A 21,775-nucleotide genomic window follows, 5' to 3' on the forward strand; every position below is an offset into this window, starting at 1 on the left:
TTTTCATTCAAATGTTTCTCAAACTTTATTGAACATGCAGAAAGCCATTTAAAAAGACTGAGTATGACATTTCTTCATACATTCTAAAGATGTAAAAATAACACCATGATTCTTTGAGGATACAACATACAGGTTTTTCTTTACAAAATATATTTAACTAAAAACTATTCGATTAGAAGTTAAAATATTTACAATAACGCAAACATTTCGTAGAGCACCTGTGCAGTATGTGACCACAGAAGGAGGATCAGTTGTGTGTCTTATGTGCTGCAGTGCAAACACATTCCAGATCTTTAGGGATCCTGCCCTTGGGCTGGTTGTGTAACCTCTGTCTCCTACAACCATTCGCATTTTATTGTAAACTAAAATCTTAGATTCACTGAGGCAGCCTGAACAGTGTGCAGTGGCAGGGATCTCACAGCACCTCACAGTCACTCTTGGCCATGGCTGAGATCCAGCTGCGTTTATAAACAAATGTGACATCACACTGTGGCCCCAGGCTCCTAAGCAGGAAGCAGACACCAGCCTCCTCAAGCTGGGCGGAGCTATTGCCAGCCAATGGTAGCAGCTTCAGCTCTGTCTCCCTCACCCAGACACACCCCTCCCCCTCCCATAGCACCTGCCCCCCCACTTTCCGTAGCTCTACCAGGCCGCTGCTCCCCAGGCCCAAGACACGGATACAGCGTGGCTCTGCTGCCTGGAACCACTGCCCGTCCTGATAACCATGGCAGCAGAGGCGCACCAGTGCCAGCGTGGCGTCCGAGAAGCAGAAACGAAACGTCTCCTCCAGTCCATCATCGATAGCAACGGGCCCAGAGACGCTGCGCGCCCAGCAGAGGTGGGCCCCGCCCTTTGGCAGCCACAGTGCCACTGGGTGAAGCAGGAAGCCATGGTGCTCACCAGGCAGCAGGTGGCGCTTTAGTGCTTGCACTGTGTCCTCATGCAGCGGCAGTAAGCTGGGCAGCTCCAGTGCCGCTGGGTTGAACTCCAGCACTGCCAGAAGCCTTTGCCTCATGCCAGCGTCAAAGGAGTCAGACCCGAAGGCAGGCTGGCTCAGGGCACGCTGCACTGCCTCAGTGAGCAGGGCCAGGTCTGGTGAGGGGGGGGGTACCTAGCGTCGTGGGACACACCCGCTCCAGCAGCCGCATCACAGCCTGGCATATGGTGTGGTACTGCGACGCCAGTGATGGAGATGGCAGAGGCAGGCCGGCCAGCACGCGGGTGATGGCTCTGCAGGGCACGCCACAGAAGCGCGTGACCCTGCGTAGCACACGTGGCCTGCAGCTGACCGCCACTCCTTGGGGGTGAGAAGGACCGAGCAGCTGCAGGCTGTCCCGCTGGGGGTACAGGTCCCGCAACAGCTGGGCCAGCACCGGCACAGCCTCCAGGAGTCCCCTGGCTCTGCACTCACCATCCCAGCACTCCTCCAGCTCTGCCAGCAGCTCTGCCTCCGCCCGACCTCCGGCCACACCCCGCAGCCGCTGCACCACCCCCAGAAGCCCCTCCCATGGCTCCGCCCACTGCCACACCCACGGCTCCTCCACCATCTCTGCCAGCATGTCCCACATCAGAAAGGTGAAGATGTGCCCTGCCCTGACGTGGGTGTGGCTGCCCTGCAGGAGGCGCTCCGCTTCTCCCAGCAGCTCCAGCAGCAGGGTCCCCCTCCGGGAGAGCCGTATACCTGCCAAGCAGCAGAAAGAACACATTCGTTCTGAAAACGGTGTGCAGAATTTTGTTACAGTTTCCGGGTTGAACGATGTTTCCCCGGAGCAGTGAGAAATGGTGTGCAACTAGAGGTACGTTTTCTCTTGTTTGGTGGGTGCTACTCAATCAGCAACAACACTGATATAAGCCAGTTGCAATGCTTGCATAACACAACACACTACTGTCTCCGTTTTAAGTAAAGGTTGGGAAACCCTGATCTTGGAGTGCTGATATTCAGCAGGTTTTCCATCTTACCTGGATCTCAGACAGATAGTAACTTATCAGGTCGAACAGAAAACCTGCAAGACAGCAGCACTCCAGGATCAGGGCTGCCTACCTCCAGTTTAAAAAAACTATTTGCAGCTTATCATCAGAGCTGAACGTAGCACAGGCTTAACTGGCTGGAAGCTGCCTGAAAAAGCTGCTTTGAGGGGTGCAGATAGGGGGTCCTTACAGAAACTCCTGGGGAGAGGAAGGATGATTCAGTAATGCCAACCTCTGTGCAACTGGCACCAGTCCGAGCAGAGTGATTGACATGTTGTGTAACACTGCTGCACACATACCCTGCGTGTCGCACTGCTGTAGTCTCCGGAGCAGCCGGCCCACGTCCTGTGTCTTTTCCAGGAAGAGCTCCACCAGTGCTGCCAGCTGGGCCACGTCGTCTATGCGCGCCTTCTCCAGGAGGCGCTCTCGCACATCCCCCCACCGCAGCCCCAGCGCCACGCCTAACTCGCACATGTTGAACTGTGGTGCAGCCTCTGTGGCCATGCCAAGCAGCGCCATGGCCTCCTGCAGCACATCTGTGACACATGGACATGTGATCAAGGTCATGCCTCGAGCTACTCAGATAAACCCCCTTGATAACTCCACCCACCTTTTCCTTCACTGGCTTCCCAGGACCCCACACGGTCAGATGTCAGACTACGTGGCATGTCCTGTGTCCATGCGTCTCCAGTAGACCAATCCGTCATGGCAGCGGCTCCGCTCTCTGCCACAGCCACAGAGCAATGACCGGCGGGTGTTTCAGGGCATGAGGTCGGCCCCCAGCCCTGCAGCTCGGCGCCCAGCTGCGGGTCCTCCTGGCACAGCGCCTTGTAGAAGGCAGTACAGGCCCGCTCGCCCTTGGACAGGCAGCTGAGCAGCAGCCGTTGGCTCTGCTGGAATGGGGTGGGCTCAGCTTGCTGCGAGTCCAGCTCCAGCTGTGTCAGGATCCCACTAGAGAAGAGCTGAAGCGACACGGGCAGCACGGACACCCCCAGGCGCTTGCACAGCACCCCCAACTGCGTTCGCAGCCTGTACACTGAAAAACACAGGCACACTCACTCACACTGATTCACGGTGCAGATGGGCTGACGTGGACACCACTTCCTAACCTGTCTGCTCACCTGAGGGTCCACACTGGAAGGCTGCAGTAAACAGGAGACAGAAAAGCACATGAGCCCCTTATATGCAGAGGGCACCCCCACCTGGGCAGGAGGGTGAATTGCACAGAAATCTACTCCTATGGCAACACTACTGCCGCCTACTATATGTCTGAGCGTGTAACACGGTATAACATGCAGACGCAATCCAAGGAGTACGAGTGGCTCACTGACGCGCGTCCAGTACAGAGATGCTCACCTTCCAGTCCGCCTTGGAGGTCTGCAGTAGAGACAGGAGAGGGACAGACCATAAGTATCATGTGAGCAGACCCTGCCCCCTCCTCCTCCCAGCAATGGCGGTGCATTGTTACCTGTGCAGCTATGCAGCCAGGCGCGCAGGCGGGGGTAGTTGCTCTGACATGCCTTCAGGCAATCCAAGAACTGCCCAGCCTGCTCATCATCCATTTGGGCCTGGACCACCTCCAGGAGGCGCCGTGCACGGTCGGCAGCCGTGCGCTCCGCCTGCACCAGCTGGTAGCTGTCGCGGGGCAGCAGGTTCTTGGCCAGCATGCAGTCCAGCAGCGGTGCCGTGTTGTACAGTGCGTCCACCAGCAGCTCCTGGGCCGCCTGCAGGTGCACCTTCACCTGGGCTGCTTGCAGGGGTGGTGCCGCCGAGTCTACGGGAGCCACAGCCAGTGGGTTAACAAAGCACAGAGCATTGGGGGGGGGGGGCGGTTAATAATCACAATTGCTGGAGCCTGTGTGGAAAAGCCCATTGGAGGGATATTTGGATGGATAGTGGAATATCATTCTTTCCATCTGAACGACTTTATTTTTGGGTCTTTCCATGTCAAATTGTCACACTTTCGGGCCTCATCGTCACGGATTTTAACGAACCTTGGTAGGCTGATTTGGTCACATGAGTAACTCATAAAACTGAAATTGGGCGAGTGTGGGATCAATACTGAGGGAGATTTAAGCAAACAAAGTTTTTTACTTTTTTGGGGGGGACTGTGAATTTGACTGGCTATATTTACTTCAATACAAGCTGCACAGATATGGTCCTTAAATAGTTTTAAAGCTATTGTCCAGCTCAATAGATTGAATAAATAATATGCCGTCCCCATATGAATAATAACCGAGTAAAATATTTAAAATTCAATAATTAAAAAAAAAACCTATATTTCAAAATTGATACATTTTTTTACTAAAGCTAGATCATAATGTCATGAACATCTCCAGAAATTTTGGTCTTTGGATTTTGAGTTGTTGCTGAGATATCATTACTCATCTGAAGTGTGTATCAGAACCACAGTTCCTTACATTGCTGTTAGCAGTAGCAGAATAGCAGTTAGTGCATGCATGGTACAGGGTTATTATTTTTCATGACATCTACAACTATTGCCAGAACTAGCCATGGCAATATAAATTAAATTAAAACATTTTAAATTGCTATTAATAATGAAGAAAAAGACAATATTTCCAAAGTAAGTGGAAAAATATTAATTTAATTTGTTAATTAATGGTACAATCAGAATAGGGGGACATGGGACATTTGCGAGGTTACATTCCAGAACCCGTCACGAATGAGGATGATTCGCGGATGCTTGGTACAGTCACTAAAAATGGTAATATGTGCTTATTTCTATAGTTTAAACCCTAAATATGACCTCAGTCATACTCCCAAAACACTTTAATTTAATTTAAAAAACAAATGTTTGGTGTAAAAATAGAGTACAGTATCGCCGGATTTTTGTCACACTAGCACATTTACAGTACAGTACACTAATGTTACCCCTACTAATTCACAGAACTCGGCATTCATTGGCTGCCGTTTTCTTTGCATTCACAGGAAGGTAAAATGAGTAAACGAGCGGGACTGTAAACTTACTGACAGAAGTCATATATGTAACCAAGGTACAATTCAATAAAATACGTAAAGGAAACATGTAAATGTAATTTTTGCGGATCTGTGAATTTGTGAATCACAAAGCGCAAATGCACAGGAGCTGACTGTACTCTCAATTTACTGTATAGTCCAGCAGAGATTTTGATGCAGCTATTGAGTCTTTGCTTGAAACTGTGTATGTCCGCCCTGTTGCTGTCACAGGTTCATCTACTAAAAGCACATTCTGATGATCCATAACAAGTCTATCAGGATGGCATAGGAATGAATAGGATGGAGATGGTCCATGAGGATGTAAAAAGCTCAGTCTCATCGTCTCAGCTCTCCAGTGCTGGGCATAGTTTCTTCAACACAGCCTAGCCACTAATTATCATCATATGCAGCCACAACATAACCTTTGATGCTTGCAAAGTCGAGTGATTCTCTCAGTGTGCACTTACACTGGACCGATTTGCACACCTCACTCACCTCTGATGAATGCAGGGCATTTATTAGTCATATTTACTAGCCATGTGGGTCTTTTAAATAGTATGGTAAGTACATGTGTCTGCAATGACATTAATGAAGCTTTCCTTAAATTTCAGTGTAGCATATTTGTAACCTTAATTAATGTTATTACTTACACCTCTGCTTGTTATACTATTTCATGTCAGTTCGGCCCATTAGTGATATGAAACCATGTGACGTTACATTTATATCAAGATATCTCAGCAACAACCAAATTGTCTGGAGATGTTTAGGACATTATGAGATAGATTTAATAAAAAAAATTGATCAATTTTGAAATATAGGTTTTTTGTTATTGAATTTTTTATATTGTAATCAGTTATTACATAGTAATTATTCATATGGGGACAGCATATGAGGACCATATTCAATATGTCAATATGAGGACCATCAAAGTCATAGCTCCCCCCCCCCCCTAAAAAAAAAGTTAAAACTTTGTTTGCTTAAATCTCCCCCAATATTGATCCCAGATACGCCCAATTTCAGTTTCATGAGTTACTCATGTGACCAAATCCGCTGCCAAGTTTAATTAAAATCCGTGACAACGAGGTCCGAAAGTGTGATGATTTGACATGGAATGACGCTTTTGCAAATCAATTCTAACACAAAAGTATAGATTTTTATTTGGTAATTTATATGTTCATATTCTTACAGAGAGTTACACATTAAACTACTACTGGGCAGGACCCCCATATGGGGGGAGAAAGGGGAAGGGGTCCACATACTAAGTAACCCCCTCCCTTGGACTGGCACTGATACCAACACTTGATCGCATAGTAATTAGATCGAAAAGAAAATCAGTTGTGTCGCCCATTCCTAGCCTGGGGTGCAAAGAGTGCATTCAGCACGTGATGGGCCACTTACTAATGCGTGACTTCAGTTCTGCTGGAGGCTCCATCGGCCCATCCAGATCTTTCCACTCTTTGTCTGATGACACAGAAAACGTTTATTATTGCATATATCAATCCTGATCTCATCTAAAACGGAGCTCAATGTAAAGTTCGATTAAATGAGCTTAGAATAACCGCAGATAAAGTTCTCACTACAGTGTAAATATTTAGCCTATTAGCACAAATTCCAGTGGTACACACGTCGGGTACACTTAAACGTCTTGGCATCGCTGTTATTCACTGGAAAAATCTGAACAAAATTTCAATGGACAAAAGATTTGCAATGAGAAGATAGTAGTCACCTGGCATCTCGGTTCACCGTCCACATCCAGTGCGATGTCTGCGATCGATTCTGAGCGTAACCCGTATTAACCCCAGAGCAGCCCCAGTTTACCCCAATACTGAAAGTGGATTCACACTTTTCACTTCCTCATTTCACGGCTCAGCTGAAAACCCAATACAACTGAGCTGACTAATGTCTATTGTGCACTTTGGTTACTGAAGCAAATATATCTACAAATGAATCTTACCATCCGGGCGGAAATTTTTCGGAACCGTGCGACTTTAGGGTCTCCCAGATGATATGCGGTTTCAGCGAAGAGTTCCGACCGACTGCTCAGTTTACGCCACTACATTTACCATAATGCTCTGCGCTGATACGTTCACTGTACGTCTGTGCGTGTGCCACTGTGCTTGTTGGCGGTTGCTGAGCAACCAGAAGCAACGAAGATGGTCTGGTTGGAGGGTCAGTCAAAACAAGTTGTCCTAGAAGGTAAAGTAGTTTTTTGAGAACTTTATTTACTTGAACATTAGCTAAGATATGATAGATGTTTAATTGCACCAAAAATCAAAAGACGTCCTGTAATGTTTTTTTATTTGATCCGGTAATAACACTTTTCGCCCTATTCCTATATCCACATACATACGACAGTTTTAAAGCTTAGTGAGCTGGTGACGCATTGAGTCTTTAATTTACACTGTTATTTTGTATTTGGCTACAAACAGTACCAGGTATTCCCACTTTCATTTCCACCTCATTAAAAAGCAATAATAACAGTAATGAAATTAAAAATCGCAGTTTGTCCAGAGGACAGTGTTTTGTGCGTCTCCCCCTAAAGCCACAGACAGTCTGCAGATGAACCAGGAAACTGGAGCTGACCTGGAAGATCAGGCAGTGCCCTTGGGGTCCGTCACGCTGGGCAGCGCTGGTAGGAGCTGGGCTCCCCCTCACTTCTTCTTCCCCTTGCTGCTGCTCTGCTGATGGATCACAGGGCCTTTCTGCTTCTCTGTGCAGTGCGAGCAGGACAGCCAGGGATGGGGTGCCCTCTGGAGCACGCGTACTACGATCACGAGCAGCTATCGCGAGGCCCCGAAGTCAGCCCAGAGGCCAACATCCCCACCAACCTCCTCAGCCTGGAGTATCCTTCCTGCCCTGCTCTCTCTCTCTCTCTCTCTCTCTCTCTCTCTCTCACACACACACACACACACACACACCTCTGGGAGGTGCCCTTTTCCTTAATGCCTCAGTCACTCGTTCGGGTATGACTGTCGGCGTCGGGCCAACCTGCAGCTGCTGGAGGAGTCCACACTGACCTTCATCGCCGGGAACTTCCTTGTCTTCCTGGATGTGTGCACCAGGAAGCAGCGCTACATCAGCAGCTGCAGTGGAGAGGGCATTGGCGCCATCATGGTACCATTATGTGTGTGGTGTACCCTGGCTGGATTCTGGCAGGGTTCTGACTGGGCTCTGGCTGGGTTCTGGCTGGGCTTGGACTAGGTTCTGGCTGGGTTCTGACTGGACTCTGGCTGGGTTCTGGCTGGGCTTGGACTGGGTTCTGGCTGGAGTCTGACTGGGATCTAGCTGAGCTCTTGCTGGGTACTGACTAGGCTCTGACTGGGCTCTGGCTGGATTTTGGCTGGGTTCTGACTCGGCTCTGATTAGGCTTTGGCTGGGTTCTGACTCGGCTCTGATTAGGCTTTGGCTGGGTTCTGACTGGGATCTGGCTTGATTCTGATTGGGATCTAGCTGGGTTCTGGCTGGGAATTGACTAGGCTCTGGCTGGATTCTGGCTGGGCTTGGACTGGGTTCTGACTAGACTCAGATTGGGTTCTGGCTGGGGTCTGACTGAGATCTAGCTTGGTACTGGCTGGGTACTGATTATGCTCTGGCTGGATTCTGGCTGGGTTCTGGCTGGGATCTGGCTGGATTCTAACTGGGTACTGACTGGGCTCAGACTGTGTTCTGACTAGGCTCAGACTAGGTTCTGGCTGGGGTCTGACTGGAATCTAGCTGGGTTTTGGCTGGGAACTGACTAGGCTCTGGCTGGATTCTGGCTGAGTTCTGACTGGGCTCTGAATAGGCTTTGGCTGGGTTCTGACTGGGCTCTGATTAGGCTTTGGCTGGGTTCTGGCTGGGATCTGGCTGGATTCTGACTGGGTACTGACTGGGCTCAGACTGGGTTCTGACTAGGCTCAGACTGGGTTCTGGCTGGGTACTAACTAGGCTCTGACTGGGCTCTGGCTGGATTCTGGCTGGGATCTATCTGGGTACTGACTGGGCTCAGACTATGTTCTGATTAGGTTCAGACTGGGTTCTGGCTAGAAATTTCTCGAAGTCTGATGTTTAAGTGTTTGACAGAACTTTATTATTCGATGAGCTCAAAGGGAACAGACACTCAGCAATCATGCGTCTCGTGTTCTGCTCACCGAGCAACAAATGCATACATCTCTTATGGCCTAAAATGCGACAGTCATCTGACAAATCAAGGACAAGTCGAATATCTGGACATTCTTGGACATTTCTTCTACTTTTTCAAGGTCCACCTATCAGCTTAGAACAAGTCTATCTATTTGGGACTTTTCCTTTTGCTATATTATTCTAGGACTCGTTGTTCTCTTTTTCTACATTTTATATTATCCAATACCATGCATTCATTTTATAATATTTTCTGCAACAGCTTACTTCTCAGGTCGTGCCTTTGCTTTGACCTGGGCCTCTTGTTGAACAAGCAATATATGGCAAACATGTTGGTTCCTCTATAGAAAATATAAATTTCTTACTTAAGCAGATTTGCATTATTGTTTGATACATTCAATTAATGACAAGTAAATTACATTGTTTCAACCACTATGTGTAAATCAACAACACATTATAAACTCAATTATTAATTACTGATTAGGTAATGCATTTTGCATAATCATCTGTATTCCATTATTGATTACTGATTAGCATAATCAAGAATTTTCTATCACACTGGGTTCTGCCTGGGTTCTGACTAGGCTCTGACTGGGTTCTGATTGGGATCTAGCTGGTTTCTGGCTGAGTACTGACTATGCTCTGGCTGGATTCTGCCTAGATTCTGGCTGGGATCTGGCTGGATTCTGACTGGGTACTGACTGGGCTCAGACTGTGTTCTGACTGGGCTCTGGCTGGATTCTGGGTGGGTTCCGCTCAGGTTCTGACAGGGTTCTGTCTGGGCTCTGATTAGGCTTTTTGCTGGGTTCTGAATGGAATCTGGCTGGATTCTGACTAGGTACTGACTGGGCTCAGACTGGGTTCTGACTAGGCTCAGACAAGGTTCTGACTGGGATCTGGCTGGATTCTGGCTGGTTACTGATTGGGATCTAGCTGGGTTCTGGCTGGGTACTGACTAGGCTTGGCTGGGATCTGCCTGGATTCTGGCTGGATACTGACTGGGATCTGGCTGGGTTCCGCGCAGATCACACTCAGGTTCTGGCTGAGTTCTGACTGGACTCTGGATGGGTTCCACTCAGGTCCAGCTAAGGTTCTGGCTGGGTTCTGACTATGCTCAGACTGGGTTCTGGTTGGGATCTGGCTGGATTCTGACTGGGTACTGACTGGGCTCACACTGGGTTCTGACTAGGCGCAAACTGGGTTCTGGCTGGGATCTGGCTGGATTCTGGCTGGGTACTGACTAGGCTCACACTGTGTTCTAACAAGGCTCCGACTCGGTTCTGACTAGGCTCAGACTGGGTTCCGCCTGGGATCTAGCTGGGTTCTGGTTGAGTACTGACTATGCTCTGGCTGGATTCTGGCTAGATTCCGGCTGGGATCTGGCTGGATTCTGACTGGGTACTGACTGGGCTCAGACTGTGTTCTGACTAGGCTCTGGCTGGATTCTGGCTGGGTTCTGCCCAGGTTCTGACTGGGTTCTGACTGGGCTATGATTAGCCTTTGGCTAGGTTCTGAGTGGGATCTGGCTGGATTCTGACTAGGTACTGACTGGGCTCAGATTGAGTTCAGATTAGGCTCAGACTGGTTTCTGGCTGGGTTCTGGCAGGATTCTGGCTGGGTACTGACTAGGCTCTGACTAGACTCTGGCTGGATTCTGGTTGAGTTCCGCTCAGGTTCTGGCTGTGTTCTTACTGGGCTCTGATTAGACTTTGGCTGGGTTCTGGCTGGATTCTGACTAGGTACTGACTGGGCTCAGATTGAGTTCTGATTAGGCTCAGACTGGGTTCTGCCTGGGATCTGGCTGGGTACTGACTGGGCTCAGACTGGGTTCTGACTAGGCTCAGACTGGGTTCTGACTGGGATCTGGCTGGGTACTGACTGGGCTCAGACTGGGTTCTGACTAGGCTCAGAGTGGGTTCTGGCTGGGGTATAACTGGGATCTAGCTGGGTTCTGGCTGGGTACTGACAAGGCTCTGGTTGGGTTCTGGCTGGATCTGGCTGGGTTCTGACTGGACTCTGGATTTGTTCCACCCAGGTCCAGCTAAGGTTCTGGCTGGGTTCTGACTGGGCTGTAGCTGGGTTTGTACTAGGCTCAGACTGGGTTCTGGCTGGGATCTGGCTGGATTCTGACTGGGTACTGACTGGGCTCAGACTGTGTTCTGACTAAGCTCAGACTGGGTTCTGGCTGGGATCTGACTGGGATCTAGCTGGGTTCTGGCTGGCTACTGACTATTCTCTGGCTGGATTCTGGCTGAGTTCTGGCTGGGATCTGGCTGGATTCTGATTGGGTACTGACTGGGCTCTGACTGCACTCTGGCTGGATTCTGGCTGGGTTCCGCCCAGATCCCACTCAGATTCTGGCTTGGTTCTGACCGGACTCTGGATGGGTTCCACCCTGGTCCAGTTAAGGTTTTGGCTGGGTTCTGACTAGGCTCTAGCTGGGTTCTGACTAGGCTCAGACTGGGCCCAGACTGTGTTCTGACTAGGCTCAGACTGGGTTCTGGCTGGGGTCTGACTGGGATCTAGCTGGGTTCTGGCTGGGTTCTGACTAGGCTCTGGCTGGATTCTGGCTGGATTCTGACTGGGTACTGACTGGGCTCAGACTGTGTTCTGACTAGGTTCAGACTGGGTTCTGGCTGGGGTCTGACTGGGATCTAGCTAGGTTCTGGCTGGGTACTGATTAGGCTCTGACTGGGCTCTGGCTGGATTCTGGCTGGGTTCCGCTCAGGTTCTGGCTGGGTTCTGACTTGGCTCTGATTAGGCTTTGGCTGGGTTCTGACTGGAATCTGGCTGGATTCTGACTGGGTACTGACTGGGCTCAGACTGGGTTCTGGCTGGATTCTGGCTGGATTCTGGCTGGGTACTGACTGGGCTCAGACTGTGTTCTGACTAGGCTCAGACTGGGTTCTGGCTGGGGTCTGACTGTGATCTAGCTGGGTACTGACTAGGCTCTGGCTGGGTTCTGTGGCTGAGATCTGGCTGGGAACTGACTGGGCTCTGGCTGGGTTCCGACCAGATCCCGCTCATGTTCTTGCTGGGCTCTGACTGGACTCTGGATGGGTTCCACCCAGGTCCAGCTATGGGTCTGGCTGGGTTCTGATTGGGCTCTAGCTGGGTTCCACCTAGGTTCCGCTCAAGTTATGGCCAGCCTCTGACCTTCCTGTGGCAGTATGACCTCTCTCTCTCTGTGCCCCTGGTGCTCAGGTAGACCCCAGTAGGTGCTTGCTGGCTGTGGCAGAGAAGGGCAACCAGCCCGACATCGTTGTGTACGAGTTCCCCTCCCTGCAGCCGCTTCGCGTCCTGAGAGGCAAGAGCCCCAATATATCACCGCCCCCCTCCGCACCTCCACATTTTCTACAATGTATGACAGTATATAATGAATTGAAGCCCCCTCTTGTTCTTCCCAGGGGGCACTGCCTGGGTTTACACCGCTTTGGCCTTTGACCACGAGGGCATTCTGCTGGCGAGTGTGGGAGGTGCCCCCGACTACATGCTGACGCTGTGGGTGTGGCGTGAGGAGCGGGTGCTGCTGCGTTGCAAGGCCGCTTCCCAGGATGTCTATCGTATCTCCTTCTCCTCCGACAGCCCAGCTCAGCTTACCACCTCTGGGGCCGGACACATCAAGTGAGCTCCGTGCATCCTCCCCCCCCTCCCCACACAGTGACCTCCCCCTACAGCCTTGCGGCTCTGCCTGCGGCTCCTCACAGGTTCTGGAAGATGGCCAGTACCTTCACAGGCCTGAAGTTGCAGGGGCTGCTGGGAAGGTTTGGGAGGACGACACCCACAGACATCGAGGGCTACGTGGAGTTTCCGGACGGAAAGGTACCCACCCCGCCCCCCGTGAGGTAAGGCGTACATCAGAAATGCTGATGCCAATGGTGCCTCTGTCCCTCCACCCGGGTGCAGGTGCTGTCGGGCTCGGAGTGGGGCAACATGTTGCTGTGGGAGGGCGCTCTGATCAAGGTGGAGATCTGCCGTAGGAGTGGCCGGCGCTGTCACAACGGCGCCATCTGCCAGTTTGTCCTGGATGAGGGTGAGATTCTGACTGTCGGCACTGACGGTGCCATCAGGGTGAGTGCTGCCCCTCTGCCATCGCATGGTGATGACCTCTACGCCTCTCATGCCCTGATAACATCACGGCTGCCCACACCCCGCCCCCCCACAGGCCTGGCACTTTGAAAGCGTGGATGGTGCAGACGCCACCGACGGCAGCAACCTCTTCGAGCTGGAGCCCATGAATGAGGTGCTGGTTGGCCGTGGTGTGTGCCTGGTCTCCATGGTGAAGGGGACCGCCCCAGGATCCTCCATCTGGTTCGCCCAGGTCAGAAGGGAAAGGTCAGCTGACCGCCGTGACCTCACGACTCCTGGAGAGGTGCCAATCTTAAAGGGAAATGCCTCTCTGCCCACAGGATTCTGGTGGGGCTGTCTGGAAGCTGGACCTCTCTTTCTCCAACATGGTGAATCTGTGCCTCTGTCTGTGTGTGTGTGTGTGTGTGTGTTTGTGTGAGTGTGTGAGTGTGTGTGTGTTTGTTTGTTTACAGTGTATGTGTTGGAGCCCATCATGTGCTGACTATGTGTGATTCAGACCCGGGACCCAGAAGCGATTTTCACCTTCCACTCCGGACCCATCGTCAGTATGGACGTGTCCAGAACCAGCCACCTTATGGCCACCAGCGCACTGGACCGTATGTACCGACACAGATACAGAAACACATACAGACACAGACACAGAAATACAGTCAGGACCATAAAAATTTGGACACTGGCACAAGTTTTACTATTTTACCTGTTTACTGAAATATATTCCAGTTGAAGTTATACAATAGGCAGGGACAGAGTGCCGACTCTCAGATTTCATTTTAGGGTATCCACATTCAAACTGGATGAAGGGTTTAGGAGTTTCAGCTCGTTAACATGTGCCAACCTCTTTTTAATGGGGCCAAAAGTAATTGCACAACTCACTTAAAGCTATTTCATGGACAGGTGTGGGCAATTCCTCCATTCTTTCATTATCAATTAAGCAGATAAAAGGCCTGGAGTTGATTTGAGGTGTCTTGTTTGCATTTGGAAGATTGAGGTGTGAACATACAACATGCAGTCAAAGGTACTCAGTATGCAGGTGAAACAGGCCATCCTTAGGCTGCGAAAACAGAAAAAAACTATTTGAGAAATTGCCACATTAGGAGTGGAAAAATCCACAGTTTGGTACATCCTGAGAAAGAAAGAAAGCATTGGTGAGCTCAGCAATGCAAAAAGGCCTGGACTTCCAAGGACGACAACAGTGGTGGATGATCGCAGAATCATTTCCATGGTGAAGAGAAACCCCTTCGTAACCACCAACCAAGTGAACAACAATCTCCAGGAGGTAGATGTATCAATATCCAAGTCTACCATAAAGAGAAGACTGCATGAAAGCAATTACAGAGGGTTCACTGCAAGATGAAAGCCACTCATAAGCCTTAAGAATGGAAAGGCTAGATTGAATTTTGCAAGAGAACATTAAAAAAGGCAGTGTGATGGCTTGGGCGTGCATGGTTACCAGTGGCACTGGGTCTTTAGTGTCTCTTGATGATGTGACACAGGATGGAAGCAGCCAAATGAATGCTGAGGTGTACAGAGACATCATGTCTGCTCAAATCCAGCCAAATGCAGCCAAACTGACTGGGCGGTGTTTTATAGTACAGATGGACAATGACCCAAAACACACAGCAAAAGTAACCCTGGACTTTATTAAAGCAAAGAAGTGGAATATTCTTGAATGGCCAAGTCAGTCACCTGATCTCAACTCCACTGAACATGCATTTCACTTGCTAAAGACTAAACTACAGACAGAAAGACCCTCAAACAAAGAGCAACTGAAAGCTGCTGCAGTAAAGGCCTGGCAGAGCATTAAAAAGGAGGAAACGCAGCGTCTGCTCATGTCCATGAGTTCAGGACTTCAGGCAGTCATTGCCTGCAAAGGGTTTTCAACTAAGTATTGGAATTGAACATTTTAATAGCAGTTATATTAATTTATCCAATTACTTATACAACAACAACAACAAATTTATTTTTTTCACAACATTACATTGTCTCAAAGCGCTTTACAGCATCCCCACCCAAAGCCCCCAGTGAGTAAGCCATAGGCGACAGTGGCAAGGAAAAACTCCCTAGAAGGAAGAAACCTTGGGAGGGACCAGACTCAAAGGGGGAGCCCATCCTCCAGGGGCCGGCAGGGATAGTCAAATAGAGAGATGGTTAAGTGCCAGAGATGGGCCAAGTCACATTGTCCCAATCATAAGATTTGGGAAATAACTGGAGAGCAAGGAAGATGACAAGCCAATGCCGATGCCAAGTCTTCTTCCAATTGCCAGGCAACCAGAGGTGAGGCAGTGGGTCATACATGGAAGATCAGAACGGCGAGCTGGATGCAGGGACGTCACTGGTTGTGGCGACGTCACATGTGGCCGGGTGTGCTGGATATCTTGATAGATTGAGGTCTCCAGGCATCACCCCCCAGGAGGAGTAGGGTAAATAAAATGTACAATTATGCTAAGTAGAGGAGGCTATTGGCAGTGCTAAAAGCTAGGTGAGTACAATATGAAGTGCAATGTGCAAGCTCCGGCAGATATGGCTATGGCAGCATCAGTAGGAGGGAGAGGCAAGTGGGAATGCCGGCATGGGGAGTCCCTGAAATGTCAGCACTCCAGTTCCACAAGGGATTGCGAAGCTAGAGTGACAGCACTGAGAATCCAGTTTATCCAAAGCCAATGGCACCGATCCCCACCCAGCTCTACACCTCACACTACAGGTCTGACTGGGAGTGAAGAGTTAGCTAGGGCTAGAACTAGTGTCCCTATACGCTAAACTAAACAGGTGTGTTTTTAGTCTGGACTTGAATATTGAGAGTGAACCTGAAACCCGCACATCTGGTGGAAGACCATTCCACAGCTGAGGAGCTCTGTAGGAGAAAGCTCTGCAGCCTGCCGTAGCTCTTTCTACCCTAGGCACTAACAGATATCCCATGGCTTGAGAGCGAAGCAAGCGTGGAGGGTTGTATGTGGTCAACAGATCACTAAGGTATTCTGGTGCAAGGCCATTTAGTGCTTTATAAGTTAATAGCAGTATTTTATAGTCAATTCGAGTCTTAACTGGCAGCCAATGAAGAGAGGATAAGACTGGTGTAATATGATCAAATTTTTTAGTGTTTGTTAGAACTCAGTACAGAATGCTGCAGCCAATCTGAAGTTTATGCAAGGATCCAGTCGGGCAACCCGATAGGAGGGCATTACAGTAATCCAGTCTGGAACTTACGAAGGCATGTATTAGTTTTTCTGCATCATTAAGTGAGATCATCTTACGAAGCTTGGCTATGTTCCGTAGATGATAAAATGCAGTTCTAGTAGTACTTCTTATGTGAGCATCAAAGCATAGATCTGAATCGACAAGAACGCCAAGATTTCTAACCACCATGTTAGGTTGTGTAGGAAGGTTACCAACGTTGAGGTGGTGAAACTTATTTCTAGCAACCTTGGGACCAATTACCAATTACTTAGAGCTCCTGAAAGGAGGGGATTTGGTAGAAAAATTATTTCCCTAAATTTTTATGCAATATTACCCACTGATTTAAAGCTGAAAGTCTGCACTTCAATTGCATCTGACTTTTTTCTTTAAAAATTTATTGTGGTAATGTACAGATCTTAAAAATTGAAAAATTTTCTCTCTGTTCAAATATTTATGGTCCTGACTGTACATACAGACATTGACATAGACATAGACAGAGACACACAGACAGAGACCTGGACAAAGCCACAGACATGCTGTGACTGAGTGCCTCTCTGCCCCTCAGGCTCTGTCAGGGTTTTTGACTTGCTGGCTCAGAGGGAGTTGATCTGCAGCCGGTTCAGACAGAATGCAACTACAGTCACCTGGGAGCCCCGTGGGGTGAGATACTATATGTGTGTGTGTGTGTGTGTGTGTGTGTGTGTGTGTGAGAGAGAGAGAGAGAGAGTATATACAAGAGTCAGACAATGAAACTGAAACACTGGACTATATAGTGCTTGAGGTTTCACGCCTATATATGCGCGGCCGGGGCGGCATGGTGGTGCAGTGGTTAGCACTGTTGCCTCACACCTCTGAGACCCAGGTTCGAGTCTCCGCATGGGTCACATGTGTGTGGAGTTTGCATGTTCTCCCCATGTTGTCGCGGGGTTTCCTCCGGGTACTCCGGTTTCCCCCCACAGTCCAAAAACATGCTGAGGCTAATTGGAGTCGCTAAATTGCCCATAGGTGTGCGTGTGAGAGTGAATGGTGTGTGAGTGTGCCCTGCGATGGGCTGGCCCCCCATCCTGGGTTGTTCCCTGCCTCGTGTCCATTGCTTTCCGGGATAGGCTCCAGACTCACCGCGACCCGGTAGGATAAGCGGTTTGGAAAATGGATGGATGGATGGATATGCGCAGCCTGGTGGCACTACGGCCATGTGGTGCGTTTCCCTGAGGGTGATCTGGCTCACAGGATCCTCAGTGCTGAGGTCCCAAGCGGCTGGACCTGGCCAAGGGGACACCCATGTAACACCTGGCTGCTGCAGATGGATGGCCATTTCCAGAGGGTAGGACTGGACCGTGTGTCTGTCTGGGGGATCACCGGCTGGGATCCCAAGGAGTTTCACTGTGTGGTTGGTGCATCAGCGCATGTTCCCCAACCTGACCTGACCTGACCTGGTGGCAAATTCTCACTGATTGTACATTCGATCAGTAAGAGCCAAGTGTGAAGGTTCAATTAGCAGAGCAATAGCACAACTGTACATAAAATATTGCAATCCACAACAAAATGGGAGACATATCAGAGCTCAAAAGAGGACAAATTGTTGGTGCGCGTATCAAGAGCCACGGTGTCCAGGGTAATGTTGGTATACCATCACGAAGGATGGACCACATCCAACAGGAGTAACTGTGGATGTACAAGGAAGCTGTCTGAAAGGGATGTCCGGGCACTAATCCCGATTATATCCAAAAAAAAACAAAAATCCACAGCTTCCCAACTCCCCTCAGAATTAAATGCGCACCTCAGGTCTCCAGTTTCCAACAAAACTGTTTGTTGGGAGCTTTACAGGGTCAGTATTCATGGTCGGGCTGCTATAGCCAAACCTTTGGTCACTCGTGCCAGTGCCAAACATCAGTTTCAATGGTGCCAGCAGCGCAAATCTTGGGCTGTGAACAAGGAGAAACATGTATTGTTCTCTGATGAGCCCACCTTCACTGTCTTCCCCAAAGGTCTTTCCCATATCAGTTACAGTGTGGAGAAGCCCCAGGGCGGGTTACCACCCAGACTGTTGCCTATCTACAGTAGAGTGCAGCACGAGGGTGGATCAGTGATGGTTTGGGTTGCAATATCATGGCATTCCCTAGGCCTTCTTCAGCCCGATGAGTGCGTCACTGCCAAGGACTACCAAACCATTCTGGACCATGTTCATCCAGTGGTTCAAACATATTATCATGATGATAATACACTAATACACACAGTAAGACTGGTGACAGTGGTTTCATAAACATGAAAGTGAAGTCAAACATCTCCCATGGCCTGCATAGTCACCAGATCTGAATATTACTGAGCCACTTTGGGGTGTTTTGGAGGAGTGAGTCAGGAAACATTTTCCTTCACCAGCATCACATAGCGACCTGGCCACTGTTCTGCAAGAGGAATGGCTCCAAATCCCTCTGGCCACTGTGTAGGAATTGAATCTGCCATTGTCAAGAAGAACTGATACTGTATAGGCTGCAAAAGGAGGCCCTACACCATATTAATAAATTATTGTGGTCTAAAATCAGGTGTTTCATTGTCCAGCCCCTGTATGTCTGTGTCTGACCCTACTATCCCCAGCGTGTGTGCCTGTCCTCAGGGCATGTGTCTGTCCCCATTGTCCCCATGCCTTGTGTCTGTCCCCATTGTCCCCAGGGCAAGTGTCTGTCCCCATTGTCCCCAGGGCAAGTGTCTGTCCCCAGGGCGAGTGTCTGTCCCAAGGATGCATGAATGTCCCCAGCATGTTTCTGTCCTCAGGGCTTGTGTTTGTCCCCATTGTCCCCAGGGTGTGTGTCTGTCCCCAGCATGTTTCTGTCCTCAGGGCTTGTGTCTGTCCCCACTGTCCCTAGGGGCGGCTCATGGCTGTGGGCTTTGAGGATGGCCTCCTGCGCCTCCTGGAGTTCCTCTTGCCCCCAGTTGAGGGAGCCTATGCCCCTGATGGTGCTCAGCTGCAGCTCCGGCAGGCGGTAAAGCCCCACGGGGGACCTGTAAGCGCCATCGCTTTCCATTCCAGCGGGAGGCTGCTGGCCACGGGTGTGAGTCCAGGGGCGTCCACTATAGGGGCAGAATTTCTGCTGCCAATGCCTGCTGTCTGACCACCCCTCACCCTCCGTTTCCCAGAGCAAAGATGGGACTGTGTTTTTCTTCATGGAGGGCGACCCATATGAAGCTATCGGGTTAATCAGGGTCCCTGGGCCAGTGTGCTCCCTGCAGTGGGCTCCACCATCACACGTAAATGCCCTGCCGCGATCGCCCCCCTTCTCACCTCACCCGCTGCCACATGCCTCCCCACCTTCAGCCTGCACTTTCTGTGCCCCCCCCCCCTCCCAGGGCAGGAACGCCTTGCTTATCCTGTGTGAGAATGGCCATGTGGTGGAGGTGGAGGCCCCGGAGCCGGGCAGCCAGGCCCCCAGACACCAGAGCTATGAGCTTGAGGACCTGCCGCGGATGCATTTCCATTTCCACTCCATCAAATCCCGCATCAGGGTTTGTGGCAATGTTACTGTGTGTTATTGTGTGTGTTTTAGTGTGTTACTTTGGGCCCTTTTCCACCGCACCAGGTACCGTACTTTCGGTACTTTCAGTACTTCCATAAAGTGCCAATAGTATGGTACTTCTTTTGTGTCGGTTCTCCACTGGCTTAAGTATTTTAACTCTAAAAGAGCTCTAAAAGAGCTCTAAAATTAGTGGCTCATCAGCTACAGCGGGATCTTGATTTAATTAGTGACTGGGCCGATACCTGGCAGATGAAATTTAACGTCAATAAATGTAAGGTACTCCATCTAGGTAGCAGAAATATAAAGTACAGGTATTTCATGGGTGTAACTGAAATAAAGGTAGCTGATCATGAGAAAGACCTTGGTGTGTATGTTGATGCTTCCATGTCCCATTCTCGCCAGTGTGGGGAAGCAATAAAAAAGGCCAATAGGATGTTGGGGTATATCTCCAGGTGTGTGGAGTTTAAGTCAAGGGAGGTAATGCTAAGATTATACAATTCCTTAGTGAGACCTCACCTAGAATATTGTGTGCAGGTTTGGTCACCATATCTTAAAAAGGACATTGTGGCCTTAGAAAAGGTGCAGCGTAGGGCCACAAAAATGATTCCTGGTGTTAGAGGAATGTCATACGAGGAACGGTTACTTGAGCTAAATCTGTTCAGTCTCAAGCAAAGGAGACTGAGGGGGGACATGATCCAGGTATATAAGATTCTAACAGGTTTGGATGCTGTTCAACCAAATAGTTACTTCAGCATTAGTTTAAATACATGAACTCGTGGCCATAGGTGGAAATTAGCGGGAGAACATTTCAAGCTGGATTTAAGGAAGCACTTCTTTACACAGCGTGTAGTCAGAGTATGGAATAGCCTTCCTGATAATGTAGTGCAAGCTGAATCCTTGGGTTCCTTTAAATCAGAGCTAGATAAGATTTTAATGACTCTGAGCTATTAGTTTAGTTCTCCCCAAGCGAGCTTGATGGGCTGAATGGCCTCCTCTCGTTTGTATAGTTCTTATGTTCTTATGTTGTTATGTTCTTAAAAACTGGTACCAGCACCAAACAAACATCATCAGTGACCGCCCCTGAGTGACATCATCACAAAGCGCGGTGCACTATTTCTTTCGCTGAATTCAAACATGTTTTTATGATCCTTCACTTTCCTGTAGTCCTGCTTAAGTTTTTTGATTTTCAAGCGACATTGTTCTGTGTTTCGCGTGTGCCCCATTTCTTCCAAGCATCTTGCTATTATGGCAAATACTTTTTTATTTCGAGTCATGCCATCTAAATCCCACTGGATCTGTTCATCCGACCATATGGCGATTAAAGCCTGCGTTTCCTTGTTTGTCTACTTTTTAATATTTTAGTTTCTAGTGCTTTTTATTTCATTTCTCGCTATTTGCTGTGTGTTTCAAAAGGTGCTGGTTGTATTTTGTGTTTCAGCGGCAGGCTTGCATAGCCAATCGACAGCAAATGCGTTTGCCAGTCCCACCCCAAAGTACTGACATATCAAAGAAGTACCCCAGCTGGTTTGGCACTTTCGGTACTGGAACTTTCGGTACTAGTAATCGACCAGAAGTCAATGGAAAAGCGAAAGTACCAAAAGTACTGTACCGAAAGTAACGTATTTTGTGCGGTGGAAAAGCACCCTTTGTGTATGAGTTTGTATTTACCACATTATAAGGACCAGATGTCCCCTCAATCTGGTAAAACTGTTATTTTTTAGCTTGTGGGAATATTTTTTAGGTCCCCACAATGTGAACCTCAGTTTAATAAAAATCTGTGAATGCAGTCAAAAACTAGAATAGCCAAAAGTCCTATGTTTTGTTTGCTTGCTTATGGTTAAGATTAGAGCTGGATAGGGATTAAGGTTGTCACAGTTAGGATCATGCCCATAGAAATGAATGGAGGGTCCTGACAATGATCGGAATATATGAGGTGT

At 49.2% G+C, this 21,775-nt stretch overlaps 2 protein-coding genes across 3 annotated transcripts in view; one reads left to right on the forward strand and one right to left on the reverse strand.

The window, feature by feature from the left end:
- On the reverse strand, nt 1-6,995 carry LOC125740198 (uncharacterized). 2 transcript variants are annotated; one of them, XM_049011074.1, is made up of 8 exons: nt 6,899-6,995; nt 6,343-6,405; nt 3,437-3,742; nt 3,325-3,345; nt 3,090-3,110; nt 2,579-3,004; nt 2,268-2,504; nt 1-1,681 (listed from the first exon to the last, which is right to left on the reverse strand). In XM_049011074.1, exons 2-8 carry the CDS (start codon nt 6,374-6,376, stop codon nt 1,074-1,076), a joined length of 1,653 nt encoding a protein of 550 aa, XP_048867031.1. In that variant the 5' UTR covers nt 6,377-6,405; nt 6,899-6,995; the 3' UTR covers nt 1-1,073. The 2 variants fall into 2 exon arrangements, with proteins under 2 accessions (XP_048867031.1, XP_048867030.1); XM_049011073.1 differs by having other exon boundaries at nt 6,671-6,989.
- LOC125740196 (cilia- and flagella-associated protein 44) overlaps nt 6,990-21,775 on the forward strand; it is a 24,522-nt gene continuing 9,736 nt past the window's right edge. The window contains exons 1-15 of the mRNA XM_049011071.1: nt 6,990-7,140; nt 7,487-7,576; nt 7,663-7,786; nt 7,896-8,058; nt 12,268-12,370; nt 12,471-12,687; nt 12,771-12,885; nt 12,970-13,134; nt 13,229-13,384; nt 13,473-13,520; nt 13,649-13,748; nt 16,892-16,986; nt 19,191-19,376; nt 19,462-19,572; nt 19,672-19,827. Coding sequence (XP_048867028.1) covers nt 7,098-7,140; nt 7,487-7,576; nt 7,663-7,786; nt 7,896-8,058; nt 12,268-12,370; nt 12,471-12,687; nt 12,771-12,885; nt 12,970-13,134; nt 13,229-13,384; nt 13,473-13,520; nt 13,649-13,748; nt 16,892-16,986; nt 19,191-19,376; nt 19,462-19,572; nt 19,672-19,827 — 1,872 coding nt within the window. The 5' untranslated portion in view covers nt 6,990-7,097. The remainder of the gene's footprint in view (nt 7,141-7,486; nt 7,577-7,662; nt 7,787-7,895; nt 8,059-12,267; nt 12,371-12,470; nt 12,688-12,770; nt 12,886-12,969; nt 13,135-13,228; nt 13,385-13,472; nt 13,521-13,648; nt 13,749-16,891; nt 16,987-19,190; nt 19,377-19,461; nt 19,573-19,671; nt 19,828-21,775) is intronic.

The sequence above is a fragment of the Brienomyrus brachyistius genome, chromosome 4 (assembly GCF_023856365.1).
Source record: "Brienomyrus brachyistius isolate T26 chromosome 4, BBRACH_0.4, whole genome shotgun sequence".
Classification (NCBI taxonomy): Eukaryota; Metazoa; Chordata; class Actinopteri; order Osteoglossiformes; family Mormyridae; genus Brienomyrus; species Brienomyrus brachyistius.